Here is a 23,049-nt window from a genome sequence, read left to right as displayed (position 1 = left end):
TGGCAGAAGCTGTATCACATCCAGCCAAAGCTCTCAAGCCACCTACACACATCGTGGCGTACACTAGGGGTGGCACAATAATAAGACAAATATACGTTTTGACCATACGTTAAATTAGAATCCATAATGATATTATTTTGACTCTTGAATCCTAATAAAGACATATTTATGATAATAATAAACTACCATACCACAGAATGGAAGAAAGTATCTCTTTATTAGGAGAAATACATATGTTACATTTTTTAAGACCATATCTGTATTAACCAAATCAAACCCGCAACAACTTTCACTCTCATAAAAATGCTTACACACCCTCATTCACACATACACTATAATGTTTGACAGCATATCTGTTAATAATCAGAAATATAAAACCATAAACACTCTATTAAGTAAGATACTCTTAATTCTGTAAAATATTCATACATATTAACATTTTGACCAGTAGACCACTTTTCATACGCTGGGAATAACATTGCCCTCTTTGAAAACTGGTGCATTTGTATTTAGGGCCCTACACTTAGTCAGCAGCATAAATAACAATGCTTTCTTCGTTCATTTTACAGACCTAAATCCAAACTTTGGGATATTCAGTCATGTTTCACTGACAAAAAATAATACAAAACACCAACATTCTCTCATATCATGATGAATGTCTGTCTCATGGGAGTTGACTGGCCCTTTAAGAGTACTAAGGCTTTTGTCCTTGCACAGTGCATATTTTAAAAGTTTTGTTATTTTAAATTGGAATGGCTTTTTTAGTGTTATCAAATGTTAAATGATGTCTGTATTAGTATTACCACTAGAGGTCAGGATTTCAATCCATTTGATGCCCAAACTGAGATACTGTATGAAGCACAGAAAAGTTTTTGAATAACAAGATGTCAAATACTTTAAAAGAAAAGCTCAGGTAGAACATAAGTGTAATATTGTCTTAGCATTAGCATGGCTAATCTAAAACGCATACACCAACATTATTATTAATGGTTTGTGATATGATAAATCACAAATCTTTGGAATCATTTAGATTTACTGTAGTGAATTTTAATAAATAACAGGGAAGAACTGACAATGGTGTAACCCAATACTACCACTACTATCACTACTACTATTTCTAATTTTACAAACAGTATAAATATAATAAAATAACATTATTATATAATATAATATAATATAATATAGGTCCTTTGTGTTTTGTCAGTCTTAGGTTTTGGCTTTGATCCCGTTGCTTTTACAGTATTCTTCTTAAAAGAGCTGTGAGAAGCTATCGTCAAGATGCCTCACTGCACAACAGGAGCTTCCTGTGTAGATCATTAACAGGCCCCCGTGTGCTAGAGAGAAGCCCTATCACCATAACAACTCTGCTTCTGGGATCTTGGGGTGCAGAGCTGTGTCAGTATCCATAAGTGAAAGATAATGATGATGAGGGTCACACAGTAGGGGCCGGATACACGCGATATGCTGAGATCACGATGAGACAGAGTTTACCTGCGAGGAGGCTGACACCTGTGAAAAAAACATACATTGAGGTAAGTGTGCTGCTAATACTCACAGAACAATAACCTAACTGAAAAACAATGAAAATTGTGACTGAAATATGGAGGCTTCTTTATAGTTTTGTACTAAAGCCTAAAGTTTGCTTATTAAAATGCACAGGCTAAATTTGGGGAAAGTGTTGAATATATCACTCCCAAAGAAAAACCCAGAAAGCACTGCACCAAACTTTTAAAAATCCAATAAGTGTTGATAATGAACACATTTCATTTATTAGAGAAAAGTGTAGTAAAATGTTCAATCTAATAAAATGGTGATTTTACCTAATATTTGTGTGTGCTATGTATATGTTTACATTATATGTATGTTTCTACCTACATAGTTTATGCCTGTGTACAGTTTTCCAAAACTTAATTTAGGTACTTTATGTACTCACAGTACTGTACTGTGTTGCTTTATCTCTGTTACTGTGTATTACAATAAATGGCCTTAAAGGGATAGTTCATCCAAAAATGAAAATTCTGTCATCATTCAGGGTGCTTTCACATCTGTAGTTCGGTTCATTTGCTCCGGACCAAAAGCAAATAACGATACATTGTAACTTTTTTAGCAGTTTTGGTTCCTTTTCACACCACACTGATTGCTCTGATCCGCACCAGTTGAAACGGACCAAAATGCAGTCATGTGATAACATCCACATTATTCATTGGCCACATGTCTTTGAACGTATTTCCTAAACTGCTTCTCGGTTGGTCAGGTTCAAAGTGCAGAAATTTCAACGGAACCCTGGAAGTAAACAAAAAGGAGAAAAATACAGCAGACACCATGGACAGACTGCGCGCTGTAATTATGTCCGTGGTTGTAATATACTACCGTATTTTTCAGACTATAAGTCACTCCGGAGTATAACTCGCATCAGTCAAAAAATGCATCATGAAGAGAATAAAACATATATAAGTCGCACTGGACTATAAGTTGCATTTATTTAGAAATTTATTTTTTCTAATTTTTACTAATTGCAGTTTGTAATCTGCAGAATAGGATTTTCTTTTTGGGGGCATTTTGTTAAAGCGACACCATGTAGTTTTTCAACCTTCATAATACATTTTCAAGACCCTTGTGATAGTACATCGACTTTAAATAGGTTGAATGACATGTCTACCATAGCCTGACGGGGTCTGTATCGCTTTTACTTGTACTTTAAAACTTAGGGTTTCGGGTAGTAACCAGAGCACAAAAAAAACTACAAAATTTGACTTCTTTACGGCATACGTCACTTCCTCCACTGCCTCAACACAATTTTTTTTAACGTGAATTTTGCTGGAGGCTAATAAGTGTAGAGAGCAACTTCAATTATGTGACTCTGTGGCATCGTGTTAGTGTCACGGACCTATGACATCGGCGACCTGGGTTCGATTCCCCTTTAAGGCAATTTTTTATATAAACTCACGATCTTGATTCATACATAAATGCGATCTTCTTTATAAATGACGGCGGTTATCTTGCATATAGTTCCCTGTATTCAGATGCTGCATTCACGTGTTCACGTATTTACCTTTCTTTTACTGTCTGTGGTATTTACATTACAATCCAGGATGCTATAGCAGTCAAACTTGCTCAAACTCACACAGTGTAAAACCAAACCCTATTCATTCACCAATCCCTACTCATTCACCAATCAGATCCGAGCGTTTCTCTCTTCTCTCTTCCTCATTTGCTGTGTTCCGCTGTCACTCGCTGTATTACAAAGTGGCAGACCTAAACACATCGGTTTACTTGGATTTGGAGCGAAAATTTTCACACAAAAGAGAGGAAAAACGAGCACAATTGCAGAAAATCCTGGTGGCGAGGGAGAGAGGGACGATGCAACAATATTTGTTTCGAAAAAGGCAAGGAAATACTTCTGGTCGTTTCTCAATTGGAAGGCTGCAGCCTCCGGATGTCAAATATGCAGGCTGCAACCTGGTTTATTAAGGTAAACTGAGCATTACATTCGCAAGTCATAAGCATACTGTAACAATTTACGATTAACTAAGTATAATAGTCAACTTTATAATTGTTAATATTCTGAAATAAGACAGTCTTGATGACGTATGCAGCTTAGAAATACGACATCCGGAGGCTGCAACCTTCAGATTGAGAAATGGCTTCTGCCCCGAGTTCCTCATCAGAAAGTTGTAACAAGACTGCGTTTCTCCCTGATGCCTCAAAATGTTGATCGTTTAGCGCTTTAAAGGTTTAGTTTTTAGTTTAGTTTTAAGTTTTAAGGTTGGCCAGTTCTTTTCCTTTGCGACAGTGCTGCGGCGCTTGTGCCCTCTAGGGGCGCTAGGCATGAAAAATACATGTCTAGTGCCCCCTAGTGGCCAAAAAGTTCCGCAGTGTGCCTTTAAGTCTTTCTCAGTTGTCTTTAAGTTTACAGTTTCAGTTGTTTTAAGTAAATTTTTTCAGGGGGTAGGCTACAGAAGCAGCATATAACGCCCTCTCGTGGCTGTAGACGGTAATGTTTTATATTGGTTCATGTTAATTTTGACATATAAGTCGCACCTGACTATAAGTCGCAGAACCAGCCAAACTATGAAAAAAGTGTGACTTATAGTCCGGAAAATATGGTACATAGGTTGTATATAGCATTCTAGACAAACTGTTCATTTCCAGAATGAAGCACAGATGAGGCTTGAAAACAATGTTTTAATGCAACCACCAAATTTCTGGGCTCCGCCCACACCTCCTCGCAACTGCAGGTATGTCCGCGACCTGTCATTGTGCTAATATTGCTAATAGAAACTGTCAATAAAACACTTCCTCATCAGAGTATGTGAGCGGTGCGGAGTGGGAGCGGAGCGAGGAGTGGAGTGGCATAATTTTGCCAGGAGCGAGGAGCGTTTTTTTTCATGTCGGAGCGTGGTGATTTTCTCTCGCTCCGAAAACGCTCCACTATTGCTATTGAAAACAGAGGGGAACTTAAAATGTTTCTTAACATATTTTGCATTCGTTTGCATTTGTATTGTTGTCTCACTAGTACTTTCACAAACATTTATATACAGGGCTTGACATTAACACCCGCCAAATGCGGGTAGATTTCGGTTGTGGCGGGTAAGACAGCCAATCCCACTAGCCACTTTGGCAGGTTGAATATAATTTTTTTAATTTGTAGTTTTCTTAAAAGATGCGAAATGATAAACAATACGCAATGCGACACTGGGAAAGTACAACTCCCATGAGCACTCTGCACCAAGCGCAACGCACAGAGACCGTTTGACGCGCGCGTGATCAGCGGAGCGTTTCGGACCAAAGCCCCACATTCCAGAGAGCGCGAGAGAGCTGATGGATTTGCGAATGCACAAGAGGACGCAGTCTGAGCGCATACACACTTCGGGAAATATAGAACAATTGCATGGAAGTGATTGAAGAGATATAAATTGCGTGCAAGAGCGGAGAGAAATTCAGTGCATGTGCTTGGCACCTGCCACTCTGCAAAAGCTCGTTTTTCTTAAAGTGAATGCGGCATTGGAGATATAGCTGTAATTAAAAATATGTTCAGCCAGCCAGCATTTGGCTTAAAGTAAAGGCAGTAGACTATCTATATTTTTTCGTTTGGCTATTTGTCTAAATTAATATTTTAGTTTTTGATTTATTTCTTTTATTTCATGTTATGTTTTTCGTTTAATTTATTTTATATGAGGTTTTTCATTTAATCATTTATTTAAAAGTAATAACCCTTTAATCATTATTGTTTAAAAGTTATGTAAATGATAGGTTAATTTGGGCTAATATTAGCTACTATTTCCGTATGTGATGTTCTTCACTTAATAACTGCGTATAAAATAAAAATATGTTCAACCAGCCAGCATTTGTTTTGTTCAGAATAGTTCTATAATTAATAGCCTATAAAAGTTGGCATAAAGTGAAGGCAGTAGCCCTATATTTTTTCGTTTGGCTATTTGTTTAAATTAATATTTTAGTTTGTGATTTCTTTCTTTGATTTAATGTAATGTTTTTCGTTTGATAATTTATTTTATATGAGGTTTTTCATTTAATCATTTATTTAATTTCAACACATTTTTTTTTTTGTTTTGCTTTGTTTAAACGTGAGCTAAATGATAGCCTAATTTGGGCTAATATTAGCTACTATTTCAAATTCCAATAAAGTATATGATGATCTTCTCTTAGTGCTGCATATTCGTTTTTTTTTTTTATAAAAAATTGCCGTAGAGCGAAAACGGAGCGATACGTAAGTAAGAACGGCGCGGGGAGTGAGCGAGGAGCGGAAAATTGTATACCCAGAGCGGAGCTTGAGCGGAGTAATTATGAAATGCTTTGAGCGCGGAGCGCAAATTCTTTCCACTCCACTCCGCTCACATACTCTGTTCCTCATCCCATAATGCACAACGCAACTGACTACGGCAGCTGGTTTAGTCCAGTACTTTTGCCGTTAAGTCTGTTCGATCTCGGATCGCGTTCTCACCACAATCGAACCGCTCTAGAGTTTGTTTGAAAGCGTACCGAGACCACCTCTTCAAGTAGGCCTTGGGCCGCTTGTTTGGTCTGGTTTTGGTGTGCACCCCGAGTTCGATTGCTGCATTCTCACCTGCCCAAACGAACCACACCAAGTGAGCTATCGAACTCTGGTACGATTCAACTGAACTAAATACGGCAGGTGTGAAAGCACCCTTACTCACTCTCATGCTGTTACAAACCTGTATAATTTCTTTGTTCTGATGAACACAAAGGAAGATATTTTGAGAAATGTTTGTAACCAAACCGTTTGTGGACCCCATTTACCTCCATAGTATTCTTTTTTTCCTACTATGTAAGTGAATGCAGTCCACAAACGGGTCGGTTACAAACATTTCTCAAAATATCTTCCTTTGGGTTAATCACAACAAAGAAATGTATACAGGTTTGTAACAACATGAGAGTGAGTAAATAATTACAGAATTTTCTTTTGTAGGTGAACTATCCCTTTAAATTTATATACACTGTGCCAAATAAGCTTTGTTATGTACTCATTTTGTTATATTTAACTTACCTGTCACAATCTTTCACTCTCTGTTTCTCCTTCCTTTTTCTCCCTCTGTTTCTTGGTTTCCGTCTAAATTAAAATGAAGAGTCACTGAAGTCACTGTAATTCAGTTTGCCTGTATGTTTAACTTTGATTGCATTTTGCAACTTATTACCTGTCATGTTTTGTCGTAGGTTTTCTTAGTCTTGGCATCACAATGCAAGAGAAACCATGTCAGGTAGTTGATGAGAGAAGATAAGATACTGTTACATAGGTATACATAAACTTGGAAAACAACTTTTTGATTGAATTTGGATAAATATATCAGTGCAAAGCTCTATCACAGTGTAAAACATAGGTAGTTACATAAATACACTGAATTGATTTTTGTCCTTACCTACATTCACAGGCTTTGTGCTCCACAAAGGACATCTCCACATATTCTTGGCCCTGTTCTGCTGGCTTTATCTTCAATAACTGGAGAAAAAAAACCATTAAATTTTCATCTATTTTAAATCCAGCGTTGACACAGAGAAAACAAAGTCATTCTTTCAGGTACAAAACCATCGCGTCAACATGAAGTCCAGTGGGGCTCGTGACTGCTCTCTGAGGGGCGCTAATTCAAAATAAGTGTTCGGAGCACAGACTGTAAAAAACAGTTTGCTCTCTTCCATTGGTGAAAAGTGAAGCCGCCAGTGTCCCGATACGGTGTCATGAGCAATTCGGTCCCCCCTGGCAATTCTGCCTTCTTAGGACCCCGCGTGATTCCATTGTTAATAATTTACAAAAGTAAAAGTATTGTTTTTGTAAAGCAGATGATGACACAAAAGTACTTATGTGTCTGCAACATGAATATTAGTTTACTAGATTATTTTTTTTGTTAATGTTTATTTAAAAAAAAAATTATGCTTCTATTTTGTACAACGTAATTAGCTTACTAGACCACTAACGCAGACGAGATATCGCAATGACAACATTTTGACCAGGCATTAGTGCTAGGTACCAATCGGGGTCCTAGGGTAGACTGAATTGCCAGGGGTGACTGAATTGCTCATGACAACGGCGCTGACATCTTGGGTCTTGAGTCTGCGCAGTAGCAATTTCGGGACCAGTCCTGCGCAGTAGTGAGCAGGAAGCAAAGCCGCGAAATCAAGACCCCGCCCTCACTCTCACAGAATGCGCATATCACACGATATCACAGCTGTCAATCATGACGTGACACCACCGTTTTTATATCATTAAATAACTAACTAAACACAAACTTATTTTAAAAACAAACATTTTAATTTACATCAGCGTGATAAAAACTACGGTAAATGACAGAAACCAGCTTCGGAAAAAAAGATAATTGAAGTGTAATTAAATTTTTTTTGTTAGTCTCAAGTACCATTGAATAACATGGGGAGGCGAGCTTTATGACCTATACTGGGACCAGTCACTGGGGGGCGATCGAGACGTTTTGGCTTCACATTTCAGGGCTTGTGCGGCACCCTTGGTTCGGAGTGTCATGTGTATTGCTTGCGTTTTTCAAAATATGTGTTTGTTGCGTCATGCGAGCCATGTGCATCATGTGTTTTGTCAAAATAAGTGCCTGCTGCACACGCGTCAAACCGTTTATGATAAAAGAGACGCTCACGTTCACAAAATACACACAAGACACTTCCTTAACATCAGATTACGCATGAGATTATGCGAGTATCTGGCAAACACGAGCGTCTCTTATCACAATCCCTTTAGACGCATCTGCAGCAGGCACTTATTTTGACAGGACACGTGATGCACATACACACACTCGACGCGCAGAACACATATTTTGAAATAAGGAACCACACACATGACGAGCTACACATGTATCGAGCGCCCACGAAAAAATCGTCACATTGTCACTGGCCGCCAATGATGAAGTCAATAATGGAATTATGAATATTGATTTTTTAAATTTTATTTTTTTATATGGTTTCTGGAGCAAACTTCCATTAGGCCCTCTAGATCCCTCTAGAGTCCCTCTAGATCAGGGGTCGGCAACTGGCGGCCCGCGGGCCAAAAGTGGCCCGCCAGCAATATTTTCTGGCCCGCCGGATTAATTTGAAGTCCGTTTTTTAATTTTTTTTTAATCAGACTTTTTTATTTTACAATAACAGTTTACAAAAATGTCCCCGTGTATCATTCCTTCATTCGTTTTTTCAAATCAAAACCAAAAAGAAAATAAAGAAAAACGACTTGTTTTTCTATTATTTATTTCCTGAACTAAAATCAAACGACTTGTTTTCTGAATGTGCGCTCAGATCACAAATAAAAAAATGAATGAAAACGGGTTCGGACAAATTTTAATTGAACACCTTAGCAGACATATACCAATGAAATAAATTTAAACAGATCAGGTACTAACAGATTACATTTTAATAAGGGTTTTAATAAGGGTTTGAATAGCAACCATGCTTTCCTGTAAGTCTCATTCGCTTACAGTCCGACTTTTGAACTTTTTTCATTATTATTTATTCGCGTATATTATTATTATTATTATTATTTATTGCTACACTGACAAATAGCAAGAATGTCCTGAAAAAAATGCGTATAATAGCTATCTTAACGGGCCGCTTTTTCTCGTTCTCTTTCTCTAACAGCGCATCCGCGATCATAATTGTCATTAGAGTTTGAGCATACTTCTAAAACACAATCGATCAAATAATTGCAGAGGTATGACTTCATGAATCATTTGCAAATTTACCTCGTAAATCATGTCAATTCATCACGCGTGAAGACGTTAAACTCCGTGACATTGCAAATTACTGAAAAGTAATTGCTGGCTTTTAGAAACCACTACAAAATATGATAAAAATAAACTCTTTTACTGCAATAATATTTTAACTAATACACTTTTAAAGTAGATTTGAAAGGAATACTGTTGTTTTCTGCTACTTGAACTTGGGGCTCGAGCGCCCGACCTAAGGTTCGACCTGCCTTCGAAAACAGCAAGTCAAGTTCGTTTACCGTTAATTATTAAGACTAAATGGGCAGGTAAATTCGTTAAAAAAATGAAAGTAATCCGCCAAAATATGGTTTTACATGTCTATTAAAATAAAGCCACTATTAATTTTCCTAACGCATAGTTCTTTGATCTTTACCTCCGTTTAAAACGTTATAAATTTGGCAAAGGAGGATGTTCAGCAATTTGAACAGCAACTCCGCAACCAACTCGGTTTATGATGGTGAGAAATTTGAGTGAGAGGCTTTGTCCTATTTAATTTATTATTTATATTTCATTATAAATACAATGAATACAATGTTAAAATAATATTTTTATTGGCACGAACACAATTTTTGTATAACATTTAAAATTATCTGTCTCTTTTCGTTAGAGACATTTGAATGTGAAATTCTGGAAACGAAACGTGACGTTAAGTTTTGCGGACCCGTCAGGTCGGGAAATAAAGCGGGTGAACACAAATGAATGAATAGAACCTTGTCGGAGCTGGACAAAAAACAGTCCAGCGGAGACCTCCTTAAACCTTAGGTGTGTATGTGTGTGTCCCGGTTAAATATTAATAAAAAAAGGAATAGTTCAAAAGTCGGACTGTAAGAGTATTTCATGAGAGCATAAATGCCTGTAATATTACCACTATAGTACTTGATCTGTTTAAAATGATTTCATTGATATATTATGCCTATAAAGGAGTTAAATAAAAAAATGTCTAATCCAGTAATTAATTTTTTTATCTGAGCACACAATCAGAAAACCCGTGGTGGTAAATTTTTTCATTTTTGTTTTTAATTTGAAAAAAAAACGATTGAACGAATGATACACAGACCCATTACCATGTTTTTAGCAATTTTTAATGCCGTCTTTCGTCTTTTAAATAGGAAATAAAGACAATGTTTCTTGACAAAAGATCAGATAGCCTATACTAGGCTAATTCAAAATAAGACGTAAGTGTGCCAACAACAGTTGGCCCGCCATCTACTGGCTAAAAAAAATATTGGCCCGCGGCCAAAGTTACTTGCCGACCCCTGCTCTAGATACTAGCTAATTTTACTGTGTAAAATGAATGTATACAATGTTAGCTACAATTTCTTAAATTCTTGCCTGGCTGCCAAATCAGCACAGTGGTGATCAATGCTCATTGTCTCCTCTTATCTTTTGAAACCGAAACATTTTTATTTTCCACAAGGTATTTGTCCCAGAGGTCGGTTTTGTCACAAGCCAGGTTGATAAACTAGCACGGACGGAAGTTCGATCCTTTCAAAAGAAATAACTTTAAAGACAATGTGACATTGTCGGGAACACTATGATTCTCCTACAACTAAATGAATGTGTTTCACGGTTCACTGTATACTCTACAGTTCATCTTATGAACCTGCTTACCTAGAACCCATTACAACATTGATGTATTCTCATTAATAACAGCTATTTAAAAAATCACCAAGTGTAAAGAATATTAAAATGTGTTTCTAATTAACGTTAAGCTCTTTTGGGGTGCTTCTGAGCCACTAAGCACTGTTGACCTTGTCAAAGTGAAAATTCTTACTTGCATGGTGGTGTTGGAAGTAAGCGTAGGGTGACACTCCAAGTTCTCATCTCCACAGCAACCAGCGCAGCGGACCAATGGCACGCAGGCGGGGCTGAAAATGTGCTCAACCTCCCCGGGATATTCCTGAACAACTTCCACTAGCTTCTCTATAGTGCGGCAGAAGCTTTTTCCCCACACCTCTTGAAACAGCAAAACTGTAAAAAAAATTTGAAAGCCAATAAGTTACAACCACAGCAGATGTAAACAAAAATATTTCATCATTTGATGTGTTTTTTGGAGAAACTGAAACCTGCAAATGAGATTAACTTGGTGCACCTCTTGCCACATTCTACACAAAATTAAGCATTATTATTATTACACTTAAAATGTACCCCGACTATGAAGACTTGTATGCTGTAATACTTTATATTTGCCCTCAACTACTAAAGTTAATTGATAGAAACACATGAAATATTTTCTAACCACAACATGTAATACTCATTTTATCCTACGGAGGCAGCCATTATGTTTCGCCTTTTGAAATAAAGGCCATATTTCAATCTTGAAGGCCGCACCCTATGGAGGTCACCTTTCCAGGCTGCATACGTCATCAAGACTGTCTTATTTCAGAATATTAACAATTATAAAGTTTATTGTTATTCTTAGTTAATCGTAAATTGTTGTAATATGCTTATGACATGCAAATGTAATGCTCAGTTAACTTAAACAAAGTTTGGAGCCTGCATATACAACCTCTGCAAGTTGCAGCCTTTAAACTGAGAAAAGTGCCGCAGGGATGACGTATTTTTGTAAGCAAACCTGGAAGTTAGCGGGACACTGGGTTTTCTGGCTAGAAAGCCCATTAATTTTTCTCATAGACTTTTGGATTATCACAAAAAAGATGTGTGTTTAACAAAAATTTAAGACACTTACAAGCAGTCTTTAGAGGGGCACCAATTAAAAATATGTGTTTGTTGCGTCATGTGAACCATGTGCATCATGCGTCTTGTCAAAATACATGCATACTGTACACCCGTCGAAAGGTTTATGATCAAATAGACACTCAAATTCACCAAATACTCACAAGGCACTAACTTAACAGTAAACTCTGATTACACATGTTGAAGTGAGTATCTGGCAAACACAAGCGTCTGTTTTATCATAAACCCTTTCGATGTGGTTCACATGGTTTGACATTACGAGCCACACACACGACGGGCTAAATACATGTTGTGACAAGCTTTGCATCGTGCACACTCGAAAAAAGAAGTCACCGACCGCCACTGCTTCCGTTTTGTCCAACAAGTTAATCTTCACAAATTAACACAACTTTTATGAAAAGTCTAAATGCGTTAAAGGTGCAGTGTGTAAATTTTAGGGGCATCTAGTGGTGAGGTTGTGAATTGCAACCAACCGCTTAGTCCATTGCTCACCCCTCGCTTTTGAAACACATAGAGAAGCCACGGAACTCACCAACGGACAAACATATCATCGTCGGAGACAACTTAGTAAAAAATGTGTCCGTTAAGGGCTTCTGTAGAAAAATGGCGGCACAAAATGGTGACTTCCATGTAAGGGAACACTCAGTGTATGTAGATAAGGTCTCGTTCTAAGGTAATAAACACAAAACGGTTCATTATAAAAAAGGTCTTTATACACCCATGATAATTTAGTTTTCTATATTATTTTGCATTTCTGTCAAGAGATCCTTCTAAAAATTACACACTGCACCTTTAACTAGAAACAAAAAAAACCCAATTTAGACATTTTTATAAAAATTTATCCAATTTGTGTTCATCTGTGAAGACTAACTTGTTGGATAAAAAGTGTCATAAACTTTTATTAAACAAAGAGCTTATTTTGTGATAATGCAAAAGTCTATGAATGGGCTTTTTGTTAGGGAACCAGAATCCAGATAACTACTACCGGGTAAGCCTACAAAAATATGTCACCTGTGGCACTCTATAGCTGTGTCCCAATTCAAAGGCTGTGACCTTCAAAGGACATATTATAAAACAGATTGCGTCACAGCAGCGCAACTGAAGGTTAGTAAGGCCGTCCCAATTTGAAGGCTGCTTAAAATGAAGCCTCGAAATGCTCCTTATTTCTGTGCGTTGCTATAGAACGAATGGATCCTTCACAACCGAGGCTATCCCAAAATTCATTGTGCGCCTGTAACGGCTGAATATAATGGCTGGATATTTTAACATAAATCCTTTATTAAATAAAAGTGTCTATTTAGTAGAAAAAAAGTTTCTGTTTTAGTATTATAAGTTATGTTTTGTATTAATAATATTCTGTATATGTTGCGTATATTTCTAAGTTTGATAAATCTGATATACTTTTGGTTACTTTAATCTATTCTACATCAACGTGTCATATTTTCTAAAATAAAATGAATATTTTTTTGGTTCCATATTCATTCTAATAAGTCAGAAACGTCTCCGCTATGTCCCTGCTGACAGGTGCGGTGGGTTCTTATGGGTCCTCCTAAGGCTAGACCATCCCATTTCAGTTCTCTTGTGGACTTCGGAGGTTGCGACCTTCAAAGACTGAGTGCTCACCTTCTGAGGTTGCGTCCTTAGAAGGTCGTATAGCTTCAAATTGGGATACATCTTATATTATTACAGTTTACTAATATCTTCTACAGTTTTTCATGTGAGAATTTTTTACAATGCCAAAAAAAATCACAAATAGAAAATAACTGGACAGTTGTTATAAGAGATGTAAGTGCCGATGTAAGGTTCTTTTTCTCGGTGGTATTTTTCTTTTGGTATTTATGGGTGCTTCTCATTATCACACAGAAAAGGAAAAACAAAACAAAAGATGTCCAAAATCATCATTCATTATGCTTGGTTCATCCTGTAGCTCAACAGAGAATAGCAACACCACAGTAATGGGTTTAATTCCCAGAGAACGCTTTTGCTAAACACATCTGTTAAACACATCAATGTAAACATTTACTGCACCTAAGCGGCTTCTACAGTCATGTTTTTCAACAATATCACCTCAATATAAATAAGTAAAGGAAGTAAAATGTAGTTTAATAGGTTGTAAGATACTAATGTTTATAATCTGTTTAATGTGTTGCATAGTGATGCTTCTTACCTTTAGCAGTGCTGTTTACGCTTACTAAGGGAAAACTCTGCAAAAAAACAGTGTGAATAAACACAGATTAGAAGTCACGTAAAAGTTGAAGCTCATTTATTTATGAAAAACAAACAAATAGTTGTAAACATGTATTCTTCCGTGTTGTAGTGATTGCAGTAAACGTAATACATTTTTTAGGACATCTGGAGAATAAAAAATGAGAATATTAAAATAATACACCAACATCCATGCACGATTTAATACACACATCACAACAGAAAGGTGTTACGTTTTAAAGAGCAACTGAATTAATTTCCATACGGTTTGTTGTAGAGCTGAATGTAAGATACAGTTTAAAGGACACACTGGCCTAATGTACTGTAAGTGGCTTCAATAAAGCATAGAATGGCATAAAAATACAACAGCACTAACTAGTGGTGAAAGAAAATAATGCATTTTCTTACATGACATTATCCCCGGTAACAAGACTTGTGGCAGGACAAGAAGCTGAGCCACATCATATTGCCGTTTGTGTGTGCTTTTTAAGTAAGTTAAAATCAATTTCCTTTTAGAGTTAGCTATTTAATTTCCCATTGGTCCAGTTCCCTTTGTGGTTATTTTTAATTTAGCCTATTTTTGTTCTCTTGACCAGAAATTGTAGGAATTGGTGTGGTTTCAAATGTTCTCATTGAGGGAAATTGCTTTGGGAAGACACATTCACCAAACTTTGGGATTTGGGATCAAACATTAGTTTGGAATTTTTTTTTATTTATACCTTTCCAATAATTTTAAAGAGCCACCCATATCCAAAATTGAAACTGACCTGTACTGCAGTGTGTCATGTAGCTGTCCATCAATGTAAACAATGCGCAAAGTAGTTGAACCAAAAAGTGCACGATTAATAAAATTATTGGCTTCTAAAGTAGGGAGTCGACTTTGAATCGCTGAACTGAGTCATCATATGGAATGAATCTCCTTCCTGACTTTATCCACGTGATACCAACACTTTGCATAATAATCTCTGCCTAATTTTACATTTATATTTTGAGAAAATTACAGTGTTTTTTGACCTTGCATGCATTAAAACCTGTTGTCCGGGACTTATAAACAGTCAGCTCGTTTACATGCACACCAATAATGCGATTATTTCCAATAATGCGAGTAAGGTCTTAATCGCAGTAAGATGTTTACATGACTGGAGCTAACCTATTCACTCCGGTTAACATGCAGTTTTTATTTTCGGATTATTCACACATAGCCCAATGCAGAGCACAAATGATGAACTCACATATATGGTCCACTGTTTTAATTTACTTACGTTCAATGACAAACACGTTGTTATAGATGCATTTCATTATCCGGTGCTGTGATGAAGATATAAATATGACAGTGCCTGTAAAGGGCGTTCATATTAAAACGATATAAAAATATAGTTTTAAAATCGTTTTATATTAAAGATAATAGCAATAACAACTATAACGATAGCGATTTTGGCACACGATGAACGATAAACCATTGACAGCCAATCAAATCTATTTGAACTTGAAGTGCACGCACATTTAAAATGCAGTAGAAAGCTCATTCGTTGCTGAGGTTATAACATAAAATTACCTCAGGTATCCAGCGCTGATGCAGTTGCTGTGAAATTTTTCTACCACACTAACTACGCCAAAAGGTAAGATATTATTACACACTACTACATTCATTGTTTAGTTACGCGAAATGAGCGAGTTGAGGACATCTGCTGGTTTCCCGCTGTGTAAATGCAACAAGAACAGCATATTCATTGACATGTAAACAATTGCAAAAAAATTGTGTCGCGCTGGTTGAGCGAATTAGCATGAAGTTATTATTATGATTTGGTCACTAATATATTTATTGTTATAATGTCCCTTAACGGTTTAATACACTGATGTTGTGTTATTTGAGCTATTTCTGAATGAAGACAGACTGCTGACAGCGAGTCGTGTTGGCAGAGTTCACGTAAAACTTCCTAATGTCAAGTTTAAAACGAATTTGTGCTTAAGGTGCGTGACTAAAACACACGCGCACTTCAGTTAGTGCGGTATAAATACGATTAAAGCGTTTACATGGACACATACTGCGATTATAAACGGCGTACGCCACCTCTTTTAATGCGATTATACTTACTGCGATTATGAGCTTAATCGCATTATTTTTATCGAATTATTGAGTTTACATGAGGTAAAGTATAATCGCAGTATTGACAAAATCCCATTACAATCACATTATTGGTGTGCATGTAAACAAGCTCAGTGATATGACGCTTAAAATTGGCATCTTACTGGCTCTTTAATTAAAGTATTTTAGTGATTTTGTTTAGATATACATTTCGAATGGCTCAGCTTGAACACAATTTGGTATAAATGAAATTACATTATTTACTTTAACTTACCACCATGTCATAGAAACTGAAAATTACCCACAAAATATGAACACTTTGGGTCTTTAATGGCTACAGTTAGGCAATAAAAAGATCTGGGATCATCTCCATTTGTTCTTTTAAAGTTCCGCTACCACAGCAAACCTAGTTTATTCATTGTGTCAGGAAGTCCTACAAGGTCAGTGTGGTCACTATGTGGTCTGCAATCTGCATTTCTAAATAGAGGGAAGAGAGACATTTACAGGAAAGTTTTTAAATGACCCACACACTGTAAAACACAATTGAGAGCACAGAAGTTCCTGTTGTCTCCTCAAGCATGTGCACTCCTCAAGAATAGACAGCATTCTTCTTTGTGCACATAATGTGACCTCGGATGAGTCCCAAAACCCATTGAGCTGCCTCACAGTCTACTGCTTACATATAGGCAGTTACTGTAGCAGGTGCCTTCTAAAGCCCAAAATTCAGATTCCAATGCAAAGCATGTGGTCACGTTGTACAAAATGCTTTGCTGTGAGGTTACAAACCTCAATATATGTGTATTATAATTGGGTGTGTTATTCAGGTAGCTACTACCCACCAGCCCTTTTCACACAGAGATAAATATACAGAAAATGCAGGTAGTTTTTTTCCACAGCGTCTGAACTTTGCTAATTATCTGTGATTTCTTTCTTGAGAGACCAGGCACGTGCATTCTACTTTATGACAAGATCATAAGGAGCGCGTGATGCGCTGTTCTGTCATGCTGGTGAATGATAGTGAGAAGCTCCCTGATCTCTGCTTCATCCAGTTTGTCGACATTTTTCGATGTGAATGTTGATCTGCATTTAAATCCCTTTGTCATTGAGCTGAACCAAAATTTCTGGTTGCAATGACACTCACGTCCTCACTACGGCACGCCCCTTACGGCATTGTTTCTGTGTCTTGTTCACACAGAATGCTTTCCGTGTATGTTACGACAATGTTACTACTGTAGGTCCGCTTTACGGGAGCGATCACAGAACATTTACGAGAAGCGTTTTTGTTCACACTGCCAATTTTACAGAAATATTTTGGGACCAAAGTGCTGTGTGAATGAAATTATATATTAAATTGAGTTTACGGCATATGTCCACTTTGACTACAGTACGTATCAATGTCTATTAAAGCTCTATAAGTTATTACAGTGCATTACAAGGTGGCGAACTTTTTGGGTTTGATCCGGGTTCAAACCCATGACCCTTTGAGCTACTAACACAATGCTTTACCACTGAGCTATAGAGAAGCATTAAAAAAGTGTTTCACTTAGTTTGATCTGTGATTGCTTAGTCTGCAAATTAACTAATGTCGTCTTGGATTTTTGTCATAATAAGGTACCTTTAAAAGCTTTGGAACATTCTTTACCTCAGAAGGAGGCCAATATTTCCTTAAATTGCTGTCTAGATATAGGCAACTCATTCAAGTTATACAACAAAGCTTTTGTCAGCAACACTTTTAAAGAAAAATGTTAGAAAGTTAGTTCTTAGTAGTGTTGTTATAAAAAAAACACACTGGTTCCTCACTGGACCTTAAGAACCTTTAAAGTCCCCCTGAAATCAAAATGAAACATTTTTCCTCTTAGTAAAAATACATTAGGCTTTATGATATATAAATAAAGTGGTATTGTCCAAAACGTTGAGAAAATTTGGATACAGAAGATATAAGCATTCAAAACTTACAGTTTGGCACGTGCACTAAAAAAAAATAATTTTCATTACATCATACACTTCAGCTTCTCAACAAATTTTCTGTCCAATCAAATGCTCTGTAGATCAGGGATGGGCAATTGGCGGCACACAGCCCGGGGTAAATTTTAATACGGCCCACTGGACCATATTATACGTAATCAAATACTTTTAAAATTATGATTTTTGTATTAGGACATAAAACCTCTCAACCAGGAGGGGGCGCTAGGTCCCACGAATCGTCACAGTAAACATAGTCCCGTGTTTGGGCTTATGTGAAGAAGAGGTCTTCACTGGTCCGAAAACCCGAGGTCCGACCCGAGATCCGATCAGGTTCGGGTCTAAAAATTTCACGCGTGCCTCGGCCTCGGGTCAGGTACAATAATCGGGTTACTTAAAATGAATGTGTTTTTGCCGAAACAGACCCGAGAAACCCTGAACTATGTGTGTTAATGTGTGTGTTAATGTCCTTTTTAAACCTCTACTCTGTTTGCCAAGAGCGCCTGCGACATTGTGTGGCTGGCGATAGGTACAATTTCGTTGAGACCGACATGTCAGATCATTTTAAATGTACGTTTTAGCGATTACCTTGGTGTCATCGTCATATAAACAAATGGAGCAGCTCGCCAAATTGGTTAAAACATTTTTTGTTGTGAGACCACCAGGGCTGCAGACTGCGCACACGTCAGTTTACATTCGGGTCCAGTCGGGTTAAAAACAATGCCACTGGTTTGGGTGACGGGTCGGACTCGGGTGGGACTTTTAAGTGTAAAGGGTGTTTTACCAGGTACTGTAGATTCAGAACTTGTTTACAGTACATGCAAACACAAGAAGGCAGATACCTGACTTTTCATTAAATCTGAAATAGAAAAAATAGTTCTCAGATTCTACAACAAGCTTTAATCATTCAATCACTGTCTGTGTACCTGTCTGTCTATATTGTCAGTTTTTATACTGAGCATATGTGCATGTGAACACAATGCCATGCTCTTAAGGGTCTCTTACAATCAAATACATAAATACGTAATCACACGGTTTGGAGGATGCAGGGAAAAAGTTTGGGGAGAAATAGAAAAGCAAACAAAATGGTAACCAAACATTACTGCAGGCATTTGGCATTAAAATGTGGAATTATGATATAATCTAAGGTTGTTACAAAAGAAAAAGCAAAGTATGAGAGGCTTTTTTGGGAAAAATGTGCTGGCTCCTGGGTTGAAGGATTTTACTGAAATAGGCCTACTACTGCAACTGTTCTAATGCTTTCCAGCTACTGACATTTTGAACTGTTTCAAGTAAATTCAGTAGACCTAGTAAAATTTTCTTCCCAAATAAACAAAGAAAATAAACAAAAATTGCAAGGAAATATTGTAAACCTTTTTATATGTTATATATTATTTCACTTAATGGGCCCTATCATACACCCGGCGCAATGCAGCACAATGCACGACGCAAGTGTTTTTTGCTAGTTTCAGCCCGGCGCAGTTATCACTGTCACGTCCAACATCACGTTGTTTAAATAGCAAAGGCATTTGTGCCCATTTGTGTACCAAGGGGCTTGAAAACAAGGTGCATTTAGGCACATCGCTATTTGAAAAAACTAAAATAGACTATGCCATTGACCAACTAAAACCTGGTCTAAAGTCTAAAGTCAATGGCGCAATATTGTTTTGGTTATTTAAAGAGCGCGTTAGTAATATGCGTCTATAAAGGAGACAACAACACGCATTTGCATATTACACACATGGACAGCACACAAAAATTTTTAAATATCAAAAATTAAAAGGATTAAAATGTAAAAGATTATTATTATTGAATCTCTTGGACATAAATAAGGACAGTTTACATGACTTTAAAAGGCGTGAAGCTGAGATCAGCTGACAGAAGAGCTGCTTCACCTGTAGCCTCTTAAGCAAGCAGATTTTTTTGCTTTTAAAAAGTGCTAATATTGCATATATTTATTTTTAAATGCTACCCCACAGATTTATTGTAATATGATGACTTTGTACCTTCGAATATGGTGAGATGAGAACAATTTTTAAGTTATATTTTTCAAAACACTCATGGCGCTGTCCCAGTGCTGAAAGGGTTCTACACACTTGTACATTTTTTATCTCCTGTTTGTTACAAATAAAGTATTTTTACGTATGTAAACCTTTTTTTGTGCATATTTTCTCTTATAAATATTTATTCTTATAAAAAACTTTATAATTACAGTGATTACAGTGATCATGCATCATAACTTTATCAGCAATTAAAACACTGCTTATTTTACTTCATTACTGAAATAACTGAAGAGAACCAAAGCTTTAATTAAAAAAAAAATAACAATTTTAATAAATAAAAAAAATAATAATGTCATCTTAAACTGGTGGATTTCTTACAGTTTTTTCCCATAGGGAATTGGCATGGAGGGAGCGCAACTGGCTTTTAAAGGGGATGACAGATAAGACTCTCATTGGTTTATTGCACGTTACGCCCAAAACACACCCATTACTCATTAACAGAAACAACCCTTTTAGACCATGCGCCAGACGCATAGATCATTTTTCCCATCGTTAAACTAGTAAAAGTGGATTCGGCCACGCCCTAAATGCACGTGCGCCGTATACTTTAGACCAGTGTTTCTCAACCCTGGTCCCCAAGGACCCCCTTCCAGAAAGTTTTAGATGTCTCCTTATTTAAAACACCTGAACCAACTCATCAGCCTCCTTCCAGAATGTCTCCCTATCAAGCTAATAATTTAAATCAGGTGTGTTAATTAAGGAGACATCTAAAACATTCTGGAAGGGGGTCCTTGAGGACCAGGGTTGAGAAACACTGCTTTAGACCATGTGCTTAGATCGTTAAATTAGGGCCCAATATTTTAAAAAATAACAAAAATGAGTCATTATACAGAAGCTACTTGCTAAAATAATATACTTAAATAGTTAGGTGGACTATGCAAGATTTTTTATAAAATACCATCATCTTAGTATGTGGTGGTGTTTGTCTACTTAATCACTGCCCTCTGCCTGTATTTTCTTGTTTTTGTATGGGTTTTTTAGTGCTTGGGATGTTTCTTGTTTGCAAACTTTGGCCAGTGGGTGGGTATGTAGCCTAGCTGTCAGCCAATAACAACGCACAGGTGAAGTTACCATGTAAAGCTGCAACGGAAACGGCTGATACAGCCCAAAAATTACAAATCTGCTGAGGCAGAACATCGGGCAGGCAAATCTCACTGAATAAGCAAAGTGAACATGGGGTTGTCTTTTACCCACTGGCATGCACAGTAAATGAGAGGATAGGGCATTTTAAACAGGTACTGCATATGTCGTTGCCTCAGCAATATGTATGTAAATGTAAGTACTACTACTTCATGTGCTCACTATTTTAAATCCCACAACTACTGAAAAATAACCCTGACTTTAAATAATTTAATCTTTAACACTCAAGCTCAGTGTTTCCCATACATTGATTTATTTGTGGTGGCCCACCACAGAATCAACACTGGCCCCCACAAATAGAATTTTCATGATTCCCATTTACATTTTTATTTCACTATTTAAAACAGCTTAATTTGGCTTAAAATATAATTTGATATATAATACAGATCAAATACAGATACAGATAAAAGATACTAGATCAAACGCAAACACGACATGATGACATCACATATATGCTAATTAGCGGGTGACGTCATCACCACCACAGTCTCTCAAAATCCTCTGGGAAACACTGAAGCTTCACCGGTTACAACAGCAGTACAAATCAAGTAGGCCTACTAAGTTCATTGTCAGAGACTCAGAGATAGTGGCTTATGCTTGTAACTGGAAAAAAAATGAAAGTTTGCATTTACTTGCTATCTAAATATTTTGTTACTTTGTGCACTTCTGGTGCTGTTTAGGCTGAGAGGAGGTCAAGTTGGAATGTTGTGTTAGAGATCTTTATAGTGCACCTTCAATGGGACTGTCAAAATAAATGCACAATTAATGACTCAATTTCTGCTGCCAACTGTAACTTCATAGATGAAAGCACGTCGGCATCATACAAAAATGACCTGTCTAAATATTGTATAAAAACCACAGTGACTTGAAGTCAAACAGAAAGAGCATCCATCTATCCTCAGTCTATAGTGTCTGATGAAACAGTGTGGGTATGTGCTGGCCTGCTACAACAAGAGAGTAAACTGAAAAAGAGACTTCAAGCAGACATAAAGTCTATGGGAACTTCTACTTCCAACATTACAACTTAAGACAAACGTCCTTTAAACTGCTGCCAGGCTGCATGCCTTTATTGGCAAAACTAATTGAGACTGGGAGGATCACTGAAATATTTCTGTGATGCGTAATAACCACAAGGTAATACTATTAATGTCAACAGAATAGCTGATGGTACATTCATTCAGTCAGCCGTGAAAGCAATTTTCAGAATTAATTTTGCCTTTTGCGATAATACATATAAGCATGTCGATTAGTGTTTCTTTAAACAGCTGGTGTTCATATGTTAACAGTCTAATGATGGAAGAAAACAAAATAAACTGAGAGAAACACAAATTTATTTTATTTATTCATTTTTAGGGTTCAGTGAATAAATGAAAGATTAGCAAACTAATAGGAAACTCAAAATAAAGCTTCTGAAATTTAATAGGGGAAAAAATATATATATATTTTACAAGTATTAACAAGTACACGTATTACTGATCTGTTGAGCATTATGTTATTATGTCAATAAAGGGTTAAATATTATTATAGTACATATTTTGCCAAAACATCCTGGAGACAAACTATATTCATTTGCTCGAAAACATCTCCACATAAACTCCCTTGAAACTGGCCAGCCAGGGATAATTATGCTCCTTATTACAGTAAA

The 23,049-nt window shown here is 36.8% G+C and overlaps 1 protein-coding gene and 1 long non-coding RNA gene across 2 annotated transcripts in view; one reads left to right on the top strand and one right to left on the bottom strand.

The window, feature by feature from the left end:
* Window positions 1–198: 198 nt before the first annotated feature.
* Window positions 199–23,049, bottom strand: part of LOC129417766 (snake venom vascular endothelial growth factor toxin ICPP) — a 37,866-nt gene continuing 15,015 nt past the window's right edge. The window contains exons 2-7 of the mRNA XM_055172591.2: window positions 14,116–14,152; window positions 11,026–11,222; window positions 6,897–6,976; window positions 6,675–6,704; window positions 6,527–6,589; window positions 199–1,509 (exon numbers count right to left, since the gene is read on the bottom strand). Of these exons, the coding sequence (XP_055028566.2) occupies window positions 1,488–1,509; window positions 6,527–6,589; window positions 6,675–6,704; window positions 6,897–6,976; window positions 11,026–11,222; window positions 14,116–14,152 (429 nt within the window). The 3' untranslated portion in view covers window positions 199–1,487. The remainder of the gene's footprint in view (window positions 1,510–6,526; window positions 6,590–6,674; window positions 6,705–6,896; window positions 6,977–11,025; window positions 11,223–14,115; window positions 14,153–23,049) is intronic.
* Window positions 1,395–7,038, top strand: LOC141362543 (uncharacterized). The gene is made up of 3 exons (XR_012368289.1): window positions 1,395–1,532; window positions 6,694–6,773; window positions 6,909–7,038. It is a non-coding gene; the product is annotated as an uncharacterized lncRNA (long non-coding RNA).

Source organism: Misgurnus anguillicaudatus, unplaced genomic scaffold (genome assembly GCF_027580225.2).
Source record: "Misgurnus anguillicaudatus unplaced genomic scaffold, ASM2758022v2 HiC_scaffold_28, whole genome shotgun sequence".
Taxonomy (NCBI): Eukaryota; Metazoa; Chordata; class Actinopteri; order Cypriniformes; family Cobitidae; genus Misgurnus; species Misgurnus anguillicaudatus.
The sequence above is the reverse complement of the archived record's forward strand: the minus strand, read 5'-3'. Positions and strand labels throughout refer to the sequence as shown.